The following is a 26,749-nucleotide window of genomic DNA, read 5'->3' as shown; positions in this document are numbered from 1 at the left end:
AGCGGGGAGCAAAAAAAATACAAAGGAGGAGAAGAAGTGAAAGAGAAAGGAGAGAGGAAATGAAGTCTGAGTGCCAAGAAATAATGTGCATCGGAAGAATTTAGCCTCGGGCATGGCGCGCTGAGCCCGTGTCGGTATCATTAGCGTATTTATAATTCAAATGTATGCCTTTAATAATTCACGCGCGCTGCTTTTCAAAAGAAGGGCGCGCGAGATTGTGTACAGACTGATGAAAGGAAGGAAGTTTCCCATCTCTCCTGAAAAGTAAACAAACGACCTCATCATGCAATGCTCTCTCTCATCCTTTCCCTTGGAACACTTAAGTGCATATTTGCAATTATTTGGAAATCGTCAAGTCCTTTTTAAGTAGCCTACGCGCAATGTTTATTTAGCTTTTTATGTGAGTGATATTTATTTATTTATTATATTATGATCGTGTTTTAAATGTTCTTGATGCATCAGGCACTTGGGGGTATTTGCGTTTGTGATATGCATCACCAACATCGCATATTGCTTTTTTGGTTGTGTTTGGTTTTCCATCGACAATGAGGCTTTGGTGAGAGAATTCAAATATGAACTCGTTCTCCTCTTGTTGTCTTTGCACGGTATGTTTCAAAGACAGATGCACCACTAGGTGGTGATATAAGGTAAAATGATTTTGAAATTGATTGTTGCGCTGGAAAGCACAGCACATGTGAAACTGGAGCCCGTTCAGCGGCAGCTTTGCAGGACTTTCGCTGGATCTGAAGAACTAGAAGGAACGCATCGTGCGGCTCGGGCACACATCCTGACGGGTCAAGCAAAGGTCAATACTTTAGCAATTAGAGTGGATTATCATCATATCAACACGGGCGAAGAACATTGACCTTTTAAAGGTAGTTTAATAACAGTGAAAATTTCATACCAAATGTAGGATTTTTGTGAAGTGAAGATAACATAATTCAAAGTTAAATATTATAATTAAAATAAATAATTGTTATTAATATAGTTGTACAACCTAGTTATTTGTCAATATTAAAATCAGTTAAAATTACATTACAGATGACGCTTAGCATAATGCCGTTAATTTAAAATATCATAAAATAATGTAGTCGCATTGCAGAAGTTCATATGGGAATTTGTGTTTCTCTCGGCGTGTGTTTGTAGAAATGCCGCATCTAAATCTGACGGTATTTTCAATAGAATTCACTGAAGATCCTCGCAGCAACGCTTTCACAAGAATTTGAAATTAATGTCTTTAGGCTAGAATTCATTCTTAAAATGCTTGAATAAAACGAGGAACAATTAACAGCAATAACAAATGAAATACAAATCAAATTGGCTAAAATATTATGAAAAATAATGCTGTTAAGAATTTGGCAAAAAGTGACATTATTGTTATCACTGTGTTGCTCGATATAGCCTTTTTAAATTGAAATAAAAATAAATATCGTTTCAAAAATATTTAGTCATTTTCTTAGTAGCCTTATTTTAAACTATAAATAAGTACTTGTTTTTTGTTTGTTTGTTTTTTGTTTTTGTTTTAGAAAAAGAGCATTAAAAAATCCAAATGCAAATGGTCGACTGCAATGTAAATTAAATTGTTCTCTACATTAAAATTAGTTTGTGTTTTCTTCCCATCCGATCTCGTTCCCTATAATGTTTAAATATGATTATGATGGAATTGCAAAGAGACAGTCGTGCAGAATTCCCTCAGTGTCGTTTATACGCAAAAGCGCTTGGAATAAAAGAATGGTGGATAACTGCACGGGTTTTTATAGCTCCACATTTAACATTTCTAGTTCTATACATTAACCATAAAAACGAATGAAAACAACGTCAACATAAACTGGACGCAAAAAAATAACTTCAGACAGTTCTTAATAACAACCATTAGAGAACAGGACAGCTTGATCTATTTACTGTATCAGAAGGACAGGAAGAAAAAACGTAAACGTAACTTTATAATATAAATGTAGCCTAATAACTTCATATATGACGAACACGTATTGAACAACGAAGCAGTCCAAATGTATAGTCTGTGGTAAATACATTTTCGAAGGCTCAAATGCTGTGATGCTCAGCAATTTGTTGAAACAAGGTCCATTCCCAGTGCGACTCAGTGCACTGATCTGATTTTAGCACTTTTAAAAATAAAGACACTCCACCCCTAGTAACAAAACGCAGAGGATGGTGGTGCGTCATCCGCCCGCGTATCCAATGTGAACACTCGCTGGCTACTCGTGGTCATTGCGCTCTTCTTTCTCTCGCTTTATGTAGAGGTGTCGAGCTGGTAACACCCACCACGCTTCCCAGGCTCAGTCATCAGGGGTTCAGTCTCTTCAAGAGGAACCTGCTCCAGTCACTAACACAAACCCAGTCGAGGCAAAGCGTGGGTCGCAAAGAGGGACCATGAGATCCGGATAGTTTGTCCTTGCAGTGTTTGCGATGCCAGACACGAACATCCCAGAATTTGGAAAGATTCTTCTGACTTCAGGAAGTCTTTGAAGGGTAAAGTGCATTCGACTGTCAGAAGGTTGAAGTGGAAGCAAATATTTTTAGCCTATAGTGTGTCGTTTTTTATTTGTTAAGTTTGCATTAATCAAAGTGTATTTAGCAATACGGTCGAATTACTTAAACACCAAAAGCGGCTGAAAAAGGAGCGATCAAAAACTCTTCACAGGACATGCTCTATCATCTCAACGGATTACCAACAGCTCAGTCCTCTTAAACCGGATGCACAAAAGGAATTAAATCACTCAAATTGCTTCCTCGTTGGATAAGATCACAATTTGCACTTAACATCAACAGAAGCGTCATATGCTGATGGCTCAACGGGTACGTTCTCTTACAAATCCACCGCATAAAACAACTTAGCCTAAGTCGTAAAGTTTGCTTTTAATATTTGCATCAATATGAGGTAAACACATTTGTTATTTGAGTTGCCTATGATTCGGTTTCTATCTGATGCAGTACGAAGACCTTGCCCACTATGGCGGCATGGATGGAGTTGGGGTTCCGACGTCGATGTACGGGGACCCGCACGCGCCTCGGCCCCTGCCGCAGGTTCACCATTTGAGTCACGGGCCACCGCCACATGCCAACCAACACTACGGGGCCCACGCACCGCACAGCATCATGCCCAGCAGCATGGGCTCGGCTGTCAACGACGCACTTAAAAGAGACAAGGACCAAATTTATGGGTACTTTATTATATAATTTCTTGCATGGCATATCTAGTTAACACATTTTTTTAAGCTATTGCCTACCTGCGTTTGACAGTGACATTTATTTCAGTCAGTAAATTACTTTGCGCATAGCCTACGATAATAATGTCTGTACATCGACATGTTCGAATAGTGTGCTGCATAATTAAACTTTAAAATAAGTCTATTTGTTTTTCATTATAGCCTACAAATTATAGAACGCTAGAATCGGACTTATAGCTACTGAGTGTCACTATGTGGCCGTCAAAGCAATGCAAGTAAAAACTCCAAAGCCGTTACTGTCATCATCACGATTGCTCAGTTATTGATATAGTGTTTTGATCTAAACATGTAAATGTTTATTGAATCTTGAAGGCACCCGTTATTCCCGCTGCTGGCGCTGGTGTTTGAGAAGTGCGAGCTGGCCACATGCACACCGAGAGAGCCCGGGGTCGCTGGAGGAGATGTGTGCTCGTCCGATTCATTTAACGAGGACATCGCTGTGTTTGCCAAACAGGTAACTTTTAGATTGAAAAATACACCTCTTTTTATAAGGACTTAACGATCTCAGTAATTCTAAATAAATGAATTTTTGGGGGAAATTGGAAATCATTTGCTTTTTTTTATTTGATATATATTGTAGTTCTAACAAACTTGTGACATTTTTGTATACAGATTCGGGCAGAGAAGCCGTTATTTTCTTCTAATCCAGAGCTGGACAATTTGGTAAGTGTAAGATGTCGTTTCGCACAGCTTTTGTTTCAGGTATATTCGCTTCAGAGCGTTAAATGCGAGGATTCTTTGAGGGAAAGAAAGGGAGCTTTAGTGATTTATGAGGCCGCGTGTTATCAGAGGGCGTGGGGGTCTTTGCCCTGGGCTCCCTCAAAGCATCGTCTCTGGAGGAACCTATTTACACTCCTGCTATTGTCATAACATTACAAAGCCAACACTATATCAGACGTGCGAAGTTTTTGATGTGAGTGTGATTTCTCGCGCGATTAGAATAACTAGAATATAATAGAATGTAATCTAGAATATACATTTATAGAATAGGCCTATAAATGTTTTTTTTATTTTTATTAGAATAACCAAATAAGTTTATTATTGTTATTAGCCTATATTATTATGATAAAGTTATTTTGGTTTATATATTTAATGCATTAATTTACTCTTTTCTTAGATGATTCAATCAATACAAGTATTACGATTCCATCTTTTAGAACTCGAAAAGGTATGTTAATTATTTTTTTATTATAAATTAAAAAATATTATAATATTGTTCTAGTGATAAACAAATTTAATACTTTTTTTTTCATCAGGTACACGAGCTTTGCGACAACTTTTGCCATCGGTATATTAGCTGTTTGAAGGGCAAAATGCCCATTGACCTGGTAATTGATGAACGGGATGGGTGCAAGTCCGACTTTGACGACCTCTCAGGATCCTCAACGAATCTCGCAGATCACGTGAGTTTTTAATTGGCTTTCTATGACATCATAAAACAGAGCAATTAGATAGCAGAGCTGTTTGTATGTTTACAGTACAGGCTATTAGGTTTCAAAGGAAAGAAAGTGCCATTTATTGTGTATGGTGTAAACTGTTGAAGAGAGTTAAAATTCAGATTTTTTTTAAACCAGAAAAAAAAAATTGTAGTGCCTCATGCATTTCCCATATATTTTTTTCTTCCTCCTTTATTCATCTCCACAATGCATTTTAGTCATAAACACAGCGAGAGTAAGAGAGGTAATTACTTATATGCTAATTTATTTAAACAACATTATCTAAATCCATTTCTCTTTGCTCTAATATGAATCATTAAGACATTGCCCCAGGATATATCTTATTTTCGAAAAGGTATGAGGATGATGATGAAGATCATGTTGATGAAGCCCGTCATGTTGGGTGCAGGTGTTGTTGAGGGTCAGGGTTTTCCCCCCACTGTCCACCCCTCCGTTAGCCCTAATGATCAACGTTACATTTGCACGTGAATGCGCCATTGTCTTTGAACTGATTGGATTGTTATTGTCAAGCAGGAGGGGAGTCTTTTTTCACTCAGCGACCAACAGTGTGTTCTTTACAGTTGTGCTTCCTATTATCAACGCACCACCCCCTGTCACAGGAACAAAACCACAGAATTAAGAAGAACGGGACTCTACATTCTGCTTAGCTCTGTTCCGTGTCAAAATGGGAAGGAGAGGTTATAGTCACATTGAACGCACAGAGAAAAACACTACGTTAAAAGCCTGTTATAGTTTTGTTTTTTATTAAATGATTCTTTTTTCCATCGTGTAAAATGGTCGATGACTTTTCCCATCCACACGATTCCTGTAAATAGATCCGTGGATGGTGAGGTCTAACCGTCATACCTTCACTTGGTCAGCTGAAATTCATTTGACGAATATGTACCTTTGCACGCTTGACGATAACTGTAATCTTTTATTGATGCTCCTGTAATGTCTTATCGATTTACAAGTGTGCAGCGTGACACAAAACGATTTGAATTACGTGATGGAAGGAGACAGTGGCCTTCTGAAACGTTATTAACGGCATACACACACATGAACACACAAACCCACAGACTGCTTTTGTATACGTCCTAATGAGAAAACAGTGAAGGGTCTTATTCACACAGCTTTATTGTTGTAGGAGCTTATTCTGGCCTTTTCTTAGAGCTCTTTAGCTGATCACCATCAGGCAAACAGCTGACGCTAAGGGCCTGAAGAGGAACGGCTGCTGTTTGCCTTCATGTTGAGCCCGTATAAGTGCTTTATACCCTGTTTTGGATAAAAAGGGGACGCCGTTGGTTTTCTTGTGAGCATTTACAGGCAGACATCAGGAGAAACAGTTACTCCATTCGTAGCTCCATAGGACTTGTATTTGTGTTTGTTTGAAACGTGCGTTTTAGGCGCAGAACTTTTCAGCGCAGACATGGTAACTAGGCGCTGATAAAATTGCTGTTTTAAAAATAACATGTATGTTGCTAGTGTTAGTAATGTGGCCTTCTTTTTTCACCCTTCGATCTCTGGATGTTCCTGAACCTCAGAATCCAGCGTCCTGGAGAGACATGGACGACGCTCACTCTACTCCCTCAGTCGGCACCCCAGGACCCTCCAGCGGGGGACATGCCTCTCAGAGCGGAGACAACAGCAGTGAACTAGGTAGGAAAACCTGTCAGTTTTCACTATTACGTCATAATGTGCTTTGTTGAAAAGACTCGTCTTAATTCATATTCCAAGCTTCGAGTAGTATTTTCACTGAGGTTGGATTTTTCATCATACACTGAAAAAATGTCACCTAAAAGTGCATCTAACAGTCAAAAAATAGTATTAAACATTGCTGAATCACCATCATTTATACCAACAAAACTAAATTTTAATGGGTTGAAATAGCTCTTTTAGATAGGTTACCACTTTTTTCCCAGTGTATATTGTACTTTGATTACAACATATATGGTACTTTGTGGAATTGAAATTCATAATTTGTTAATGCGCGTGGCTGTAAACGGCATTTACTAATCAAAGCCATGTGTCATTGTTCGTGTCATCATTGCGATGGTTCACTGAGCTGCTTTTACGATTTAACTGTGGACACAGTAGGTGCTTAATGTTCTTGAAAGGTTAAGGGTCTAATTTAATTTACCAGATCTTCCATTTGCATGTCACTCTTTTTTTCTTCATTTATATTGTGATCTGCCACTTCATATTTATAGTCCCTTACTTTATTTTATTTTATTTATTTGTTGTGTGTAATTGCTCCAGTGAAAATAGCCTTCAGGGTTCCTCACCTCCTTTTAACCATCAGACATCAATAGCCTGACCATTATGCAGAACAATAGCAGGATGTAATACAAGACAAGAGAAACCAGAATCAAAAGCCAGTAGCCAGATTGGACTTCTCTGACAATTCAGCCTTAGTGTGACAATATAAAAGCTCTAAAAATGTAAAATGTTTGGCATAGCAGTAGCCTTTCTGCAGTGCAACTCTGTATAAAAGAGAGAAAAGCATTGGGTGGTGGCATTTTTCCCCACACAGGGCTTTTTTTTTAAACAACAGTGGGGGGACATCAAGACCCACGGCCTTTTGACCCCAAAGAGCATGCATTGAAGAAGGGGAAGAGGAATGACCCCTGCCGGCCTGAAGGACAGAGCACTTCAAATACTAGTCACAATGGAGGGGTGATATCTGGGGTGATCAGAGGCTGAGGTTGGGTTAGAATCAGGGACATCTACCTGCTGCTCCTCCAGGAGCCACTTTGGATCAGTGTTCCTCCCTTTATCATTCAAGAGATCGGTAAAGCAAACACCTTTTTCCATTACAAGTGAATGGGGGGTCTTACGTCAGTCACCCAACTCCAGTCCAAAGGATTACTGGGCCTCTTCAAAGCACCTGTCTCTTGTAGGGGGTTCCCTTTGTTTGTTGCACATCAGTAGAAGTTGCTCCTGTTAGGGAACCTTCAAGTAAGGGAACCTCCGAAGAAGTGCTCCTCGGTCCACAGTCCGAGTGGTTTTTAAGAACCGCTGGCTCACCTCAGTGAGTTCGGGATGGTAGTGAGGGGGTTTTCCACATCTATCCTAAACATGTGCCTTGTTGGTGGGAATGCAGAGCCTAGGAATGTCCATCACAAAGGCCGAAAGGGAACAAAGGGAAGCTGCAGGACATTCCAGGCCAGTTGTTACCTCTAAGGCCGCTGAAAGACACAGGCTGAGACAGGATGTTTACATCTATATCTGAACCCTCAATGGAGGTGAAATCCCAGCATGAAGTGTAGTGGACCAACAACAAGTGTCAAGAGCCGATGCCTTTCGCGTTTTTGTAGTTGTCAATACCACCCAACCGTGGTCCAATCCCATGTTCCTCCAGATCATATCATGGCCACAGGGGACAAGAGGATAAGAGCATCTAATCAATATGCTTTAAGCGAAACGATTAGCGAGAACAAAATCATCTGCGTCCGTCCAGTAATTATCCAGTCTGTTGCGTCCAGTAGTCAGAATTATGGCCCCTTCGGAGAAGTATAGTTCGTGATAGATTGAGGTCATGGCGAGCTCATTAAGCAAGCAAACTGGATTTATTCTGTGATGCGTGCGGGGTGGCAGTCATCAGACCCGGCTAGTTTGCGCCGGGCACCCTTTGTCTTCGGGACATTCATCTATCTCCAGTTCATCTAATTATCAGCATCAGAACAACGCAGAGCGTTTTTAGCTTTTGGACCTTGTCATCTCTCGGACGATGAAGGTACCGTGATGTGACACGGCCGCCGTGAGGGTCGGCTTGAAGGATGTGGGCAAACCGGTTAAAAAATTATACTTAGACTTGACGTGTTTTATATGCATATGCTCATCATCCTGTATCTTCAGAAGTTTTGCTTTATATGTACAAGTGAAAGTGGGGGGGAAGGCTGTAGATTGAAGCTAGAATCCTCTTCTCCATGTCTTAGGGTGCTGTTTTTCTCTAAACAGCCCGAGGGCTTACTCCAGCCTTCCTCCAGGCTGCTCTGGCCCCCCTCTGCGCTGCGCGTGCAGACTCCGGGGCCGGGGAGTGAGGTAGGGCTCAGGGAGCTGCAGCCTTTAAAGAGAGTGCAGTCGCACAGGCTGCATGGGCCAAGTTGCCAGGGAACAGTCAGAAGCGATTAGCGTCGGGTTGGATCAGCCCTCCGGCCTTCGTTTTCTGGAACAGGAGGAGAGAGGCTCGAGGAGAAGGGGGGGAAGAGAGTGTTTGAGGCTTCCTTAGATGTAAGGATCTCACCCAGCTCTCTTTATCTATCGGTTTCCTCTTTTCTTTTCTTTTCTTTTCTTTTCTTTATATCTTATCCTATTTTATTCCCTAAAATATACTTTTTATACTTTCAGAATATGTTACTTTTCTTTTTCTTTCTTTTCTTTTTTCTTTTTTCTTCTTTTCAATCTTTCTAACACCTGAACACCTGTGTTTTATAACACTGAAAATGTCACTTTTTCAGTATTTATTTTTTTATCGTATTTATGTTTTTACTTTTAGCCTTTTTCTTCCTTAAGGTCATCTGTTTTTTGATACTTTCAGAATAAGTTACTTTTTTAATTCATTATCAGTTTTTTTGTAGCACCTTTTTCATATGATTTTCATAAACATGAATAAATCTCACCTATTTTTTAGTGCTGTAAAAATGATTAATTTCGATTAATCGCATCTAACAAAAGTTTTTCTTCCCTTTAATTTTTTTCCCAAATATAAAATATAACTTTTATATAACCTTTTTGATATTTGGATTTCATGGACACACACACACACACACACACACACACACACACACACACACACACAGACACACACACACAGACACACACACACACACACACCCTCATGTTTTCTTTTCTATTTTTCCCCTCTTTTCTCCCTTTTTCTTTTCTTTCATACCCTATAAGAACATATTACTGTACTTTCTAATAGTTTTTCTTCATATTCACTTTGAAACCCCTAACTCTCTGTGCCGGTTAAGACTGTGGTCAACATGCAAACTCCTGAAAGCATAATGAGAAGGAACAGCAGTCTGTGTTGTGTAGACAGACACTGAGACCACTGCCCTGCCCTTGACTTGAATTTTGATTACAGCATCAGTCAGCCTGAAGTCCATCCACCACCCCCCTTCTTATATTCAAATGTCATTATTCATTATCTGAAATATTAATGCATGAATATGGCGCATACAGTCGCCTTTGATTGATGCATCCCCAAAAACAAGGAGACACAGCAGGGCCAATCTTAAGAAAAGTAGGGTTCCTGTCCCGCCTCCGGGGAGGAGTCCCTCAGATACATTATTCACACACCCTCCGGGCAGGCTTTCAAGGCATCTCTACCCTCAGGGCAAGAAAAATAAGCATGACTGTTAAAAGTAAATCATCTTGCCTGATGCACAGTTAATGGAAGAGGGAAAGAGGGATGGAAAGAAAGAGAGAAAGGAGGGTGGGGAGGAGGACAAGACGGAAACCTTAGTTTAAAAGCGGCCTCCTGCCTGGCTCTGATCTTAAACTAGATTGGATGGTAATGGAATGAAAGCAAGCTTGATGTTATCAGAGAGCTCACAGTTCAAAAAGCATTGTTTTCTTGAGCATCAATTGAGCTTACAATATATGCCTCATTCATGTCATTCTGGGATAAGAATTACTGTGATCACCAGCTTCCGACTGGTAAAAAAAAAGCATATCATCGAACTGTATTACTGTAAACTGTACAAACTCTCAATTACAATTTGGAAACTAGAATTTTTTATGAATGTTCCAACTTCTCTCATTTGACGTAATGTAAAACAAATAAAAAATAGCAGCCATCTCAATAGTTATGTAGTTGAGTTCTCATTTCAGCACATAATTCTCTTTGATTTGCCATATAGCCAGTTTTCAAAAGCTCTTTCTTTGTTCTGAAACATTTTGCAAGAGTGAATATGTGAGGTATTTTATATACAAAATTTAATTAATGAAACATTATTTATGCAATTAAATGTTTAATATTTACTATTAGTTGTGAATACGTGCATATATATATATTACACGGCTCTGTGGATTTTGATTGGTCCATCCAGCGGTATGATATTCCCTGATAACAACCGGTAAAAACTGATAACACAGGCTCATCCGGGTAACCGAAGTCAGCGCTATATGATTGCTAGGAACGTTTTTTCTTCGTGGAAGTTTTGCGTTTGGTGAGCTAATAAAATCTTAAAACTCAAATAATTGTATATTTTGTGTACAATTATTTAATTATGTCATCTCAGACTTGCTGTCTTGTTTCATACAAACGCAGCTGCTACCATTTTGCGATGATTGTTCTGTACACTGTAATGGATTATAAGATACAAACAGGTTCGATTTTAAAACAGTTTCATGTCAAATCAATAACTCTTATCCCCATAATTATTTATGTGGCGAAATGGGATGTAATGAGTGGTATGACTGTACCGTATGCCTTAAATGTCCGTCTAGTTTGAACTTGCAGTTTGCTAGCAACTACTTTCTCCACGGAAGCTTTGCGTTTAAAGACCTAATAAAATATTTCAACTCAAGACCATATTTTGTGTCTAATTATTTACTCCATATAACAAGCGGGATAATTTTCATCCCTATGCACACACATTCATAGAAATGGAGTTCAAGGTGCTAAGAACGCTGGTCAAAGGTTCAATTCCCAGAGAATGCATGAACTTAAGTAAAAAAACTACAATAGCTGAAGTGTGTGTACGTGGCCACTTAACTAAACTTAGTCACATCTTGCAATGTGGCTACTGCAAACTGTAAATTAGCGGTTTAGCATCGTATGTACTTTCCCTGCAAAGTAAACCAATTACCAACATAAATTCTGAAGTCGAATACAGTTTTTTCAACATCCACTAACAGGCGTTGCTTTATTTATGTTTTTCCCCGAGTTTTTCGACTTATATTTTGAGTGCTAATGCAGATCAGATATTCTCTTTGCAGTGCCAAGTCTCCATTCCCCATTCAAGCATGGAGCCTGGACATTCATTACCCCTTGTCAAAGACAGAACTCACATTGAATTAATAGCACTGGGGTTGGTGCAGAGCTTTCCTCGAGATCCCTGACATTGAGACAGCGAGAGGGAGCGGGAGAAATCTCGCTCTGTTGATTAGCGTTCCCTCTCACTGCATGGATACTTCTGCTCGCCGCGGTCCTTGTGTTACTGTTGCTAATCAAAACAAGCCCCCCTGCGTGACTCTTTCACATCGCGTTTGTGAGTGGCACTGGTGATCGGTCTGAATAAACAACCGAAGGTGATGTTTTATCTCATTAAAATGACTTTCTTCTTTTGCTTTTTCTCTCTCGCCCTGCTTTCACGCTGTTGTTTATCAGGAGATGGCTTGGATAACAGCTTGGCATCTCCGGGAACTGGGGACGAGGACGATCAGGACAAGAAACGGCAGAAGAAGAGAGGGATCTTTCCTAAAGTGGCGACCAACATCATGCGGGCGTGGCTCTTCCAGCATCTTACGGTAACACTCGCTCAGATCTCCTTGTCGGAAATCGGAAGTCTGCGTAAAAATGGGCCAGGTTGTTTGACGTGTTTCTTGGCGAATCAGTTTAATCCCACTGTTCTCAGCTCAGCGGCCTGCATCCAAACTGCATTAAAACTAGCAGGGTGTGTTATTATCTGTCTCTCTCGGCCCTCCCATCCATTTTGCTTGTCAAAACCGAGGGTCGTATTCGCCTCGGGGTGAGGACGTTCCAGCAAAACTTGCTGGTTTAGGGCTGATTTGTGGCATTCTTAACCCTCTTGAATCACTGCACATTTTCACCGGTCCACCTCCTTAAATTCCCACAATTCTCCTGCGTCTTCCTGTTTTCCATTCTCTTTCAGAATTCCTGCACTTTCTAAGAGCTACACAGGTCTCGTACACATAGTAATCCTTTCCCTTTTACCCACCTTTAGAGTTTAGAGATAAAAAGGAGAGCCTAATTGAATTATCCTCTCTCTGTTCCCAGCTCCTTTTCAGAGCAATTTGTGAAGCAAAAGTGTTTCCCATTGCAGGATGTGTCCTCTGACAAAAAAAAAAAGTGTTAGAGGGGACTTTGGCCTCTGAATGGCCTCCATTGCAACACCCAGGCGATCATGCATTCATTTGGGGTCGGGGCTGAATGAAAGCTGCTGGATTACGTTTTGTCGGGTTCTACTTTGAGCCAGTGTGCGGCGTTTGAGGTGGGGGGGGCTCTTACATATGGTCTAAGCCTCCATCTTTTGTGACCTATTCAGAGGTCCACGATAAAGACCCCCTGTGCTGACAATCTTAAAGAAAGGTGGAACATTAAGATTCAGTGGAACATTACAGTTATAACTGTTAGTTTCACTGGAACGAGATAGAGAGATCTCCTTTGGCATGCAAATGGGGACGAGGAGAGGGCTTCTTAGTAGACATAAGTGCAATTCATGCAAATATGAGCAATTCTTTGAAAGCGAGCTTGTCGCCTAGCTTCGTTATTTGAACAAGTAGGTTCCTCTCTGAACTTTAACGAACAATCACTGCGCAACCTGCCGAGAGCTTTTTGATAAGAGTTTAAAGATGGATCCCAGAGCCCAGCTTGCATTCGGCCGTCACTGGCTTGTGTAGAAAGGGGGCAGGGCTTACAGTCATTCATCACCACAATGACAGCTAGCAAGCCAGGAGGTGAGCAGGGAAATCTCCGTCAGTGTGTGAGAGAGAGAGAGAGAGCGAGACATGGAACAGGACTCATCCCTCACCGGTGACCACGGGAGGTGAGGCCATGACAGTGCCAAAATTGGTGCACACCCACGACCCAGGACTGTCTATACATTCACCCCTGCCTGCCATCTGCTGCCCTCCCTCTGCACTCACAGCGAGAGCAAGAAGATCAGGGGCCAGGGGCCACCGCGGGGCCACCAAGGGCCAAGCCCTATTCAACCCTAAACAAAACTCTCCATTGTCTCTCTTTCACACCCACTCGATCATTTGTCAAGTAATGTCAAATAATGTCAAACAAAACCACGAGCGCTCAGTCAATAAGACGCAGGGAAATTCTCCAACTCAGGGCTGCATATGGGAAGTCTATCATACATAATGATGTAATTTCCTGAAAGAGTCATATGGGATCCACGTTTTTGCCCGGAGTCTCACATTTGGTGCTTGAAGTCATTAGTCATTTAAACAGATTGGTTTTTAAGAAAAAGTAAGGTCATTTTGATTTGCTTTATTAATGGAGACTGCAAGGAGAAATACACAACTCTAAAAAATGAAGACATTTACTTGTTCCATTCATTATTGCTTTATGGATCATCGGACAGCAATGTTATTAACTGCAGAGGTTTCTTACACATTAATCTAATTTGTCTTGTTGTTTTTGTCTTGCAGCACCCCTACCCATCTGAAGAGCAGAAGAAGCAGCTAGCACAGGACACAGGCCTCACCATCTTACAAGTGAATAACTGGTGAGTAACCTTTGACCTTTGACTTTTGACTTGCCAGATTGACCTCTCAGCACTTAGAAGTCAGGGTTGGGGATCTCTGTAACATTTCCATTTCAAGTCCGGTGATCCTGATTTCTCACACTATTATTAGACGGTGTTCAAAGACCCTATGAGACAATTAAAAGTAAGAATAGGAGCGATGATGGGGTTTGCCAAGGTCTCCGAGGGGCTTTTAGAAAAGTTGTCAAATGTTATGTTAGAATTCCGGAATGCTGTTCGGTCACCAGAGTTCCCCTGAATGTTTTTTTTATTTTTTCAGGATCCTTCTTGCTTATAATAGATGCTATTGGATTACACAAATGTGATACTCATTCTCAGTTTTAGAATGTGAAAATGAAGTGTATGTATGATATTAGTATGTAATGATAGATTAACAATATACACAATTTTTTTTTTTTTTATTAAGTTTTAAGCTAAGATTTTTTCATTACATATTTGATTTTTAGTCTATGTTTTTATAACTGTATAACTTTGATACTTCAATTAATTTATTTTAATTTACCACATATGCTTTCATAATACAATTTTTATTTTGGATAGTATACACTACTTCAATCAGCACTATTCTTAAGGAGTAAAGTTTAATATTTTTTACTTTATTTAAAAAATTAAGTTTTAATTTTAGATTTGTTTTCTTTTCCATGAGATTTTAATATATATATATATATATATATATATTTATTTATTTATTATTATTTTTTTATAAAGTTTTAAATTTAGACTTTTCCTCTTCCATGATAACAATATTTATTATTATAATACTACATTTTTAATATTTACTTTAATAAAATGTCAACAAAAGCAATTTTTTTATTAATAGTCATAAAGCAGACAAGTTTTTGTATAATAAAAATTTGATGAATATTAAGTATTATCATTTCTTTTTATATATATAGAAAATGGACATTTAAGATTACCTTACACTAACATGTGTTTACCACGACCAAATAAGGTGTTCACAAACATTTGGCTAAGACTCATTGTCTATGAGTAATTCCTTCCCCCATTGCATGTCAGGGTTATTTCCTACCTCTCTGTTACGGGCTGCTGAAGCATATTAGTGTCTGAAAAGCAGTTAGGCTAATCATACCCTCAGGCTGCCAGGCCAATGCTATATCAATTGAATATTTATTGAGCAATGACCCCTTTACTTGATTCACTAATATATTGCAGCAAGAAGCGCAATTAAAGCAAGTCTTAAAAACAGAGATTAACTTTAGAGTGCTGAGGAAAGGAAAAACAGACCGCAAATCAAATAAATCTATTTGTTTTTATTGTCCTCAACTATAAAATTCCCCATTAAACGGAATGTTTCTCAAAACGTAATTTGTAAAAGGTGTTAAAATCTCTTTATTAAGAAAACCCCAGCTTGTTTACATTATAAATTAGAGAATTTCTTTGGTCTGGCGCTTAAACAGTGCATTAGCTTTTTTTTTTTTTTTGTGGACTCCTGACAGGTCCATTAACCCATAGGCCCAGGAGAAATCGCACTGCATTAAGGAATATTTTGCAGTAAATCATAGCAAAGAGCTCACAGTAGTAAAAGTCTTGAGTGTTTAAATAAGAGTAAAATATACTGTGTGCGGTCAGTAATATAAATAGATTTAGTAAATGTCTTCTCTTTGACAGGTTTATCAATGCTCGAAGAAGAATCGTGCAGCCCATGATTGATCAGTCTAACAGAGCAGGTAAAGTGCAGCTTTATTTTCTACAATCTTTACTATCACCATATAAGCAGTGTGTGCATACATCACATGTATACTGTGTCTTTGTGTGTTTAGTAAGTCAAGGATCCGCTTACAGCCCCGATGGTCAGCCAATGGGTGGATTTGTGCTAGACGGCCAACAACACATGGGTCTTCGGCCTGGCGGTAAGAAGCGCTTTGATAATAATTGTGCATAACTCACGTTTAGTGCTGTTATAAAAAATCATCCTGCACATTTGCATGTCTTTATTGTTTTCTTAATTTTGTTTCTCCGTCTCACAGGTCCCATGGGAGGTATGGGTATGAACATGGGTATGGATGGACAGTGGCACTACATGTAAACGCCTCCCCTGCTTCCCAAATCATAAACGTAAGGAAACGCTTTGGTACTTAGAACATCCCCTCTCTTTCTCCTTTCACTCGGCGTGCGAAATCTGATTATGGTGGCAATTCTCTCTCCAACGACGACGACGTCCCCCCCCCCTCGCGCGCACGCACCCGCGCACCTTCCTTCCCCGGCTCCATCTTCGCTGCCTGTCTCTGACAGTCCACAAATCAAGACGTATCGCTCGCCGCGGGCGGCCTGGCATGGAGAATTTTATTTAATACCCACACTGTGCTGCCCAATGAGCCCCTCCATAATGACACTTACCTTGATTAATAGAGCTCTTTATATGTAAATAGGCACCGCATCCAGTTCTCCAATCGTGCCAACACAGCCCTTTCCTCTCAAATAACAACCTCATCCTCCGCTAATGAAGGGAGAGGAGAGGGGAGGCGAGCGGAGGTTAACACCCCCCACCGAAGCCACAGACACATAGAGATATCACGAGCTCCGGCTCGCAGGAGCCAGAGACACGCCGACTAAATAATTTCCAGACTATTTAATCCTACCTTTTTTTGATTGAATTATCATCGAGTCGTTACTGTAATTGCGTCATTTAGAGGAATGTTTCCCCGTCCTTAATTCGCTCTGGTTAAACACCATATGCTGGCAGATCGTTGGGATCATTATGAAGATCTGTTTTCCTGCATAAAGGGGATAGAGACACGTTTATGATCTTAGAGGCAGGTGTATGTTTATTTAAAAGAATATTCAGAGTTGGGTGCAGGTTACGCTTAAATGAGAGCATTTGTGGAGTAATGTTAATTACGACAAAAAAAATATTTCGATTTCTTACGTTTTTTTTTACAGATTTTTATTTTATAAAAACACTTATATTAATTTGTTCTGTTATAACGTGTGTATTATTTGAGGTGTAAATCTGATTAAATACACTGTAAAAAAGTATATGATCAATGAGTCATAGCAACATAAGTTTTTCCATTACTTTAAATCATCAAAGTAATTTAACCAATTTCAATTTCATTTTTTAAGTTGATTTAACTAGGCAAGATTTCAAAAAATGAGTTGGTAACACTTTGCGATGTTCTCATTTGCTAACATTAGTATTGTATTGAAAAATACTAATTGTTACAGTAATTATTAATGTTAGTTAATAAAAAATCCATAAACTATTTTTAAGTACAATCAACTTGGATGTTTAAGTAAATTCAACTTAAATGACATTAAACTGACTTAAAAATGAGTTGAATCTTGTATGACATAAAAACAAGTTGAAAATTGCTTAACTTATTTTGATGAGTTAAAGCCACGCAAAAACATGTGTTGTGATAACTTATTGATCATATTTTTTTACAGTGAATTTGTTCATTGTTTGTTCATGTTAGTTCACTCATTAACTAATACAACATTAAAAAATACAACATTTGATTTTAATAATTAAAATAAAAAATAACTTTAACTAAGATTAGTAAAATATATAGTATTCTTATTTCATGTTAACTAAAGTAGTTAACTAATTAAACGTTATACGTTATTGTTTTAATGGGTTGAAATGAATGCAGCCAATTCGATTATGTTTGTTTTTAAGTTGAATTAGGGTGAAATAATTTACAGTGAGTCATTTTCATGGTCATTTTGGGGATTTAGACGTTGCGTTGTAAAATTGGATATAGCTTTACTTACTTTTGTCACAGTAAATTCATGTTAATTTGCATATTGTTTACATTTTGTGGCTACTGAATCATATAATGAAAACGCATTTTAAAGTTGATGCTTTCACTTCTGTTATAAATGCCTCGATGAGATCCAGATTTTGTTTATTTTTTAGACTAAATATTTTTTTCTGGTAATCAACATGTGCCCATAATATTTCTGCAATGCATTTTTTTGTTTTACAGTGTGGATGTGGGTGAATAAATCTTTCAATATTGTTTTTCCCCCTCTATGTTCTAGGTTTTGATGGTGGCCTCAGGAATAGTCCCAGTGCTGGCCAGAGGCATGAGGAGTCACGTCATCACATTCGTCCTCCCATGATCCTCTTTTCACGAGAACCTCCCAACTCTCCCACAGACCTCCCTCATCATCTGGCCATCAGATCTCCAGCCAAAGGACCTTCCAAAGGAGCACCACCTTAACAAAAACAGACTTGAAGCATTTGTGCCAAAAGAGAGACTTCTGAAAAGACAATTGGGAGATCTTTTCTTTTTAAATTATTTATTTATTCTTGTTATACCGTCAAGAAGCACGGGGACCACACCATTTTGTGCACTTTTGCTCAACCGTAGAGTGGCCGCCCCAGACGCGAATATACCATACCTCCTCACGCACAAGTGCACACGTTCATATTAAATGTGGAATATAGTAAAAGATGCTAAAAGCCCTCAAGAACTGAAATGTGAGTGTATGATGAGTTTTTGTTTGTTTGTTTTATTCTTTTGGGAAATGTTCAATGTTTGGGTTTGTGTCATTGACTATAGATTTAGACCTTTGCTTCCTCAAAGTTTGAGGGAAATGAAACCACTCGAAGGGATCACACATCTGACACAAATTCCAGTATCTGAAACCACAAAGTCTTCCCCACATGAAGTGTTTTGGAAAGCATCACTGAGGAAATGAGTTGTGCGTTTATTTGTTGAATTGGTGAGCAACGGTGCTCTGGTAAGGCTAAGTATGCCTGGAGGAGTTTTTAAACCACTAGAGATGTTCCATTGTACATAATTATGTAAATGTTATTTGTAAAACACATCAATGTGAAATAGGCATTCAGTCGAGATCCTTTAAAATTGGACATGGGACATTGTTGTACATTTTGGGTCCGTTCTCGCTCTTGCTTTTCTCTATGGAAAAAGTTGATTATATGTTTGTTGATGTACTGCTAAGTTTGATCGATCCTCTCGCTCTGTCCATTTTTGTTTGTTTTCCTTTTAGGAGTCTTTTAAAGCAGTACAGTATTTCTACACAGTCAAAAGTCGAATTCTTGTAATAAATGCTTCATTTTCAAAATGTTACCTAAATCTCTTGCTTTGAATGTTGTCGTGTTATTTCATGCTTTGAATCGATATTGATGCGACTTGCAGTTAAAATTAATTTAGGCTATAAATAGGCCTACCTAGAAATATGTTTATTTTATTTTATTTTTTAAATAAAATGCAATTGTGCTGCAATGCATTTAAGTTATCATTAAAAGGTGTGTGTGTGTGGGGGGGGGGGGGGGGGGGGATAAAGTAGACAAAAACGAAACTGGCCGTTAAAAAAATCGGTAACTATTTTGCGGTGTCATTGTTACACAATGTTACATGTAGTAACTTAATTATGCATAATTGCATGCAACAAACCACAATCCTAACCCTTTAGTAAGTATGTAGTTAATTATTATTACTCAGTAGGCCTACTTAATGTATAATTTCACTGTAACACGGACACCTTGAAATAAGTGTAAACCAAAAATTATTTTAAACGGGCAAATTTCAAACAGCTATAACAGAGATGACTACAAACTAATAAAACAATAAAACTGCATTAATAATGTCTACTGAAAGGGGCATCAGAAAGTGTAAAATGATCATTTGATAACCGTATAGTTTCCCTAAAATCATCTAAGTGTGTGCAGAGGTCTTTTGTAAAATGTTTGAGGCAATCTGTGAAGAAATAAATCACATTAATTCAATATTTCCAAAGCAGGCGACTGGACGGCGTGTAATTTTTCAGAAAAACAAACCCCGCGCGCTTCTTCAATCTCCAGCATCTTTTAAACGCAATTTCGCGGTGACATTTTCAAATGGTTTTCCTCATGCTGTTTGATATCTTAGCTAAGACTGCTCCTACAGACGTTTCTTTTGCTTATTTCGACCTCCAGTTTGTGTTACTCTAGCCTGCAGTACTGGTGAGAAAATGCTGTGGTTTGGTGGTCATTTATCAATGTCAGCTGCGTAACGATCTCACTGCAGTATTGATGAGGAGAATTGCGCGGCTGGAGGAGAAGCCACAGGCACAACAATACCTGCAATAACCCTTGCGTTTCATTCCATTCCTTTCGATAATGGAATTATTTTAATAAGACCTTCCAATCCGTTTTATTTCACGTTCCTTTCATTTATTTTATTTTTTACTTTTTATTTGATTTCGACTTCTGAACATATCAACAAAAGCGGCCTAGCTATATTTGGAAATAAAAGCCTAGTTTTACTGCACAATTCGTTCAAGACCACATAAAAAATATACAGGTATTTCTGTGTGTTACAATAGGAAACAAGTAGGGTCCGTTTGCAGCTGTGACTATCATGTTTGCGACAGGGTATTAGCCTATAAAATGAGTTTTACCTCATAAAGCATCTTAACTTTCTATTAAACCCGACGCTATTTTTTTATATAGCCTATAAAAAAAATATAGAAAAATAATAATAAATAAATATAAAAATAGCTAGTTAATATATTTAGCTGCATTTAAAAATTGCATTCCAACATAGTCGGGCAAAACATTCTTTAGTGTTAAGTTGTGCGTTTCTGTAAAATAAAACCACACATCTACAAAATAAAAACAAGTTTAAAGCTGCATTATTATCTCGAGCACAGCCAGTGTTAATACAGATAACTCAAATGCTGAGTGTGTGTATCTTGGTCAGAGATAAATTCGTTGTGAAAGCTGCCGGAAACAAGAGCACAGCTTAATGAAATATGGGTCATCCTTCCCACACTGAGCAACATCACGTAAAAAAGAAAGATACAACATGAAATAGAGCAAACACAATCCACACCATGCTAATAATATTTATTTACTGCTCAGCGGCGTAAAAGGAGACGCCTATGGCAGGCCGTTTTGACTTGTATTCATTCACAGGATATGAATGATATCTCATTTAATTTTCACTAGTTAAAATGCTAATTCTTGATATCAGGGATTTTTTCCACTAGTAAAAAATCTTAATCTTTGATATTAACAATGACATCACCACTCGCAGAAATACATATTATTAATATCAAGAATTACATTTCAACTAGTAAAAACTATATTTCTTGATGTCTGTAAATGTAGTTGAACTATTAAATGTCACAATAGGCCACCATTCAAATTCAATTGTCAATATCAAGAATTGATTTCTGACTAATTGAAATTCCAATTTCACATATCAGAAATACAATTCTTACTAGTATAGGATAGGATAATAGGATTAACTTTTTTTATATACTAGTACAAATCATACTTTTTGATGTAAATAATTACGTGGTTTAATGTCCACATTATTTCCTTAATTTTATTTCACAATTTCTTGGAATGAATAAAAGTCAAAACGGCTTGCCATAGACGCCGTTCCATTATAAAATGTATAATAGTGTGTGGGAAAACTCTGTTGTGAAACGGCATTAAATGTACAATCATAGGCCTAATTAATAAATAATACAATAAATTAAGTTAATAAATAAATTATTTTTTTAAACGTTGGCACACAGATTTGTGGTGACTTTTCTTGGGGTTTTCTCTGGCTAGCTTCCCACTGATTTGGCTCCATGTCTTGCTGTAAAAACTGAACTGAATCTGAAACAAAAGCGATAGCCTCTTATAGCATGTCCTCATTACATAAATGAATCACAACTGGTGCAACTAGCTGCAATACCTTCATAAACCATGAAATCAATCTATTATAGAATTATTGCAATTATGATTTTATGAATCAGCCTGTCATTGGCAGTAGCAATTCTGCACAACACCTCCTCATTTCGACAATACAGCTTAGACCTCACTTAGCCAAGGACCCGTCCAGACCAACTGTATCCAACTTGTCAAACACAATTTCTATTGTGTATATCTCCTCTCTCTGGATTTCTAGAGTGTTCGTGTTGAGAACCTGGTCCACGTGAGGAGATGTTTATCCCCTGGTTACAGAACAGTCAGAGGGATTGGTGTTTAAATTTGAGGCCAAAGGAAATTAGGTGGGGAGGCCTCTCCTCAGCTTTATTTACAGCGGCGCGTGTGCCAAGGGGTCAGGGGTCAAAGTTGAGAGCGAGGCCAGCGGGAGAGCTATCTTGCTTCTAACACTGATTGTTCCACATGCCTGGAGTTCTGTGCATTCTCTCTTTCAAGTCCTGGGAAGCTGATCGACGTTAAACCGCTCCCTATATGATGAGCAAAACCAGGTCTTCTTGCGTTCAAGAAGAAAAACAGACTAAGCTTTTTGCTGACTGAAGGATGTGAGCTGGCGACAAATGGCTAAATAACACCATGGCGTCATTAAAATGATGTCATTTATGATGTCTGCCGATCAGAAACCCCATTAAATTCATTGCACCAGGGCGAGCAAGCCATAAAGTGAAGTGTCCCCCGGAAAAAAATGGAAAAAAAAAAATGTCAGATTGTGGATCGTACGCTACAGAGGGTCCCCAGCTGTGGAGAGCTGAAGGATTTTCACTTTTATTAAGATCAGAAGGAACTCAATTTGGACAGTCATGCTGGACAGTGGACTTCAACCATCGGCCAGATGCGGGGGAATTAAAGTGACACATGTCGGTCCAGGTTTTTTCACCTGACAACTTTATCTCCACTTTTCCTTCTTGGATCTGACAGCCTCGCACACTGCAGCTAGTGTCTGTTGTGCTTTTATTCCAGCCATTTTGATGTTTATTTTGAACTTTGTTTTGTAGATGATTTCGATCAAAAAAACACACACTACTATTCAAAAATGTGGGGCCAGTTATGTAGGCCTACAGTATTTATATGTTGAAGGACATTAATACTATTATTCAGCAAGGATGCGTTGAATTGATCATAAGTGACAGTAAAGTCATTTATAATTTTACACAACATTTATATTTCAAATTAATGTTGTTCTTTGCACTTTTTATTCATCATATAATCCTGAAATCAAATATCATGGTTTCCACAGAGATATTAATCAACACAACAATAAATATTTTTTTGAAGAGCAAATCATATTAGAACGCTCTTCTCTTAGCACGCTCTTAAGAATTTCACTCACTACGGCACATGTGTTGTTAGTGATGTGATGTGACAATAAAGGATTCAGATTCAGAATGATTTCTGAAGGATCGACACTGAAGACTAGAGTAATGATGCTGGAAATTCAGCTTTGATCACAGGAATAAATTATATTTTAAAACAGAAAATTGTGATTATTATTAAAGTTATATTATGTAACTATTTGCAACTCTCTAGCGGTTAAAAAACTAAACAAAGAGAGGTTATCCTTTACAGTTCATAAAACATTCAATCTTATGATATTTAACCAGTTTGGATGGAAATGATCTCAAGCTGACTAGCTGAAGATGTTACTGTAGCTTTAATAAACACGGTACTTCCTTCACAGCACTACAACAACCATGATAAAATTACCCTTTACAACAGATAATGCTTTACAATCAACTCTGTTAAAGAGCATATGGCAATTTATCTGTTGAGTAAAATACCTTACTCGTCTGTTGAGTAGCTTAATAAAAACGCAATCTCTGTGTCACTTTTACAACATTTCAAATCCCTCAGTTCTCTCCATCTCCGAAAGCCAATGTTGGTTCTTGTTTTATTACGAGCTCTGTCGCTTTCAGAGTCCTCTGTTCAGAACGGTGATTCGGTTGGAGATTGAGATGCTCCATATCAACCTTTCTCACTCATTGTAACTACTAACCAATGCCACTCTCACACCATATACACGTCCAAGTATCTGGAGCAACTTTTCTATATTTACGGATCTTAGACATGCATGGATGCACGTGATCTCATGAGAATACGTGTGTATTTTTACGTAAAGTGTAATTCTACCATACGTACATTTATTTACGTTTTATACACACAGAAACGTACAATACTGACGTATTTACAGCACTAAAACGTAAAGCATTTACGTACTGACAGCACAAAAACTTAATTTATTTACGTATGAACAACTCTACCGACGTACAAATTTGTACGTATTCCTATTTATGCATATTAAAATCGTGGCATTAATGTTTTGACACTTGCATTCAATTGTCTTCACGTTTTCAGTCGCATTTATTAATGCGGTTTACTCGTAATACTGTTCGTGCCTTCTGCTGCAAACTCGTTTCGGATTAGCCTAACTTACATGATGTTAAACAAGAATACACTTTAAAACCTTAAAAAAATACCTTCTTTCGTTTAACCATTTTGTAATATTAGTTTATAACAAAGTAATATCAAACGCCCATTGGCTCAGCAGTAATATCAAATTAAATAAAATAAAATCGTAATAATGTTACGTTTAAATGTTGCAGATACATCCATATTATACGTTTCAGCATCTGTCCAAACGTACAAATACGTTTTCTATCTTTGAAAATTACGGAATAATACCTACGTATTAACAATGAGACCAGGCTGATGGATAAGTTACGCAAGTGCGCAATTTCCCACAAAAACCATCCGGTCAAGTCTAAAACATATGCTTACCATAGTGAATCAAGGTAGGAAAAAAACAGGTTTTGGAAGAAGGATTGATGATGTTTTGATTAATTATTAAAATTGTGTTGATTTTTAACCAAAAAAAAAGTTACATAGTGAATCTTTAAATAGTTTATCCTAGGTAACAATGAGATTAAACTAAAATCAAATTGAGACTTTAGTTTTAAGTCTCCTGCTTGTCAAGTTTTTCTTCCCAATCTTACGTCTCCTCTATAATTGTATTTCAAATCTTAACAATGTGCTCAAATGCGCAGATGCCTGCAGTCAAAATCTTCAGTTTCAATAAGAACTCAAATATTTTCCACTAGAAAACAAATGTATCCGAGCTATGCTAAATATTTACAGCTCTATAATTCTTACTGTGCGTGTCTTTTTTTATTTCCCCTAAGGTTGATAGTAAAGTTGATACACGCATAAAACACAACTGAGAACTCCATTAAGTCTCCTGAGCAATGCAATCTTTCTCCTGACAAACCCTGTGGATGCTTATCATTGATAAGAGGCAAAATATTTCTACATATGGTTTAAATATAGACATCCATTGACTGCGACTCCTTATTCGGCCTGAAATATGTTCCTGAAACTCTTTTTTTGTGACACGGTGTATCATTTGTGAGAGGAATTGTCACCCCTCTGAACCTATACAGTAAACACCACAATGGTCTACAGACTTCAGTTTGGCAACACATTTCAGAAACTCCAAACAATGTGTTTAATCGATGGAGGTGACAGTGAAGGCCACTGCTCATCTGATTGATACGTTAGTTCCTTGAGTCATGTTTGCCATGGTTTGGCCTTACATTTCGAGTGTCATCTATCAGAAGGTGTTTGTGTTAGCAACTGTTCTATAGCCTAATTGCTCGCACATGTGTGGGGCTGCTTAGATTGGGCATGTGTTGATAAATTAGATATCGTATATCGGTCGGAATGAGATGATGAATTGTGGGTGAAAGGGTGAACCGAGATGCATGACTCAAATGTGACTTTGATTATAATACCAATACGGCTACAGCTCACCCAAACACAATGCAGTCAAAACATGCAACATAATGAATATTAGAGACGTTTGCGCTGTGATTAGGAATGCAGTGCCTTGTTGAAACTAAATGGAATGAGAACTAAACAAAAATCTAAACTTTTTGTGTGTGTGTGTGTGTGTGTGTGTGTGTGTGTGTGTGTGTGTGTGTGTGTGTGTGTGTGTGTGTGTGTGTGTGTGTGTGTGTGTGTGTGTGTGTGTGTGTGTGTGTGTGTGTGGCTGTACTGTGAACTTCTTCTTGTACAGGATCAAAACATACAAAATACACAATCAGTGCTGAAGCAATAAACACAACCTTCAAAAGTAATCTACACTCACTTAGAGGCCAGGCTAAAGTTTGACCTCTCTCTCCCCCGCACACACACGCACACACACCTTTCAGGTTAAGATGTCAGTGGGAAGAGAATGTTTCAGGACTCAGCCAGCACATCTGGTTCTGCATTCGGGCCTCAGCGGAGCGGGTTTAGCTGACAGACAGAGGGGCAGGCAGAGGTAAAGTGGGCCCTGGGTGGGGGTTGGGGAGGGGACGGCTACGGTTTGGCCAGGGGACGTGACTCCGGTTGACACCTGAGTCAGATTTCTTAGTGAGAAGGACCTGTCCTCCAGCAATTGTCTTCCCGCCGGAATACTCGGCTGTTCCCACCCTTTACACTAACCCCAGAAATCCCAGTGGAAAACATGGAGGAGAAACAGTAGCAATGGATGACATTTTAAGATTACATATTTAATTGCTGTTAAGGGGACAAATGAAATATGTAAATTTTCACACAAAATATCCCCCCACCATTAAGGTTTTAGTTAAAAATATGCATATCAAAGTGTACATTTTAAGTACGGTAACTATTGTTTATATTATTTGATTGTTTTATTATTTTATTTTGTTTTATTTTAGCTTTCTTGCCCATCGTTGTGACAAACGCATTTTATTTTTTATCTTTTTTTATTTTTTATTTCATTTAATTTGACTTTTTATTTTCATCTGTAAATACTTTAACTTGTCACTAATTATGTTTATTTGTTTGTCTGTCTGTTCGATTTCTTGTTCACTTAAATAGCCCAGCATTGTGACAAATGCATTTTAT

General features: G+C 38.3%; 1 protein-coding gene across 2 annotated transcripts; it reads left to right on the top strand.

The window, feature by feature from the left end:
• Window positions 1-687: 687 nt before the first annotated feature.
• On the top strand, window positions 688-19,365 carry meis2b (Meis homeobox 2b). Of its 2 annotated transcripts, XM_079583973.1 has the most exons (14): window positions 688-875; window positions 2,260-2,817; window positions 2,953-3,182; window positions 3,561-3,702; window positions 3,861-3,911; window positions 4,366-4,416; window positions 4,505-4,651; window positions 6,229-6,343; window positions 12,024-12,163; window positions 14,036-14,112; window positions 15,781-15,839; window positions 15,933-16,022; window positions 16,140-16,227; window positions 18,157-19,365. In XM_079583973.1, the coding sequence occupies exons 2-13, from the start codon at window positions 2,800-2,802 to the stop codon at window positions 16,196-16,198; spliced, it is 1,179 nt and encodes a 392-aa protein (XP_079440099.1). In that variant the 5' UTR covers window positions 688-875; window positions 2,260-2,799; the 3' UTR covers window positions 16,199-16,227; window positions 18,157-19,365. The 2 variants fall into 2 exon arrangements, with proteins under 2 accessions (XP_079440099.1, XP_079440098.1); XM_079583972.1 differs by lacking the exon at window positions 688-875 and having other exon boundaries at window positions 2,187-2,817.
• Window positions 19,366-26,749: the final 7,384 nt, after the last annotated feature.

This window comes from Phoxinus phoxinus (genome assembly GCF_949152265.1).
Source record: "Phoxinus phoxinus genome assembly, chromosome: 16".
Lineage (NCBI taxonomy): Eukaryota > Metazoa > Chordata > Actinopteri > Cypriniformes > Leuciscidae > Phoxinus > Phoxinus phoxinus.
Note: the sequence above shows the minus strand (reverse complement) of the source record. Positions and strands in the feature narration are given on the sequence as shown.

Excerpts from the sequence above, each read along its gene's own strand:
- meis2b (XM_079583973.1), top strand. Across the intron at positions 4,652-6,228 it reads CAACGAATCTCGCAGATCAC|AATCCAGCGTCCTGGAGAGA; the intron begins GTGAGTTTTTAA and ends CCTGAACCTCAG. Across the intron at positions 12,164-14,035 it reads GGCTCTTCCAGCATCTTACG|CACCCCTACCCATCTGAAGA; the intron begins GTAACACTCGCT and ends TTTGTCTTGCAG.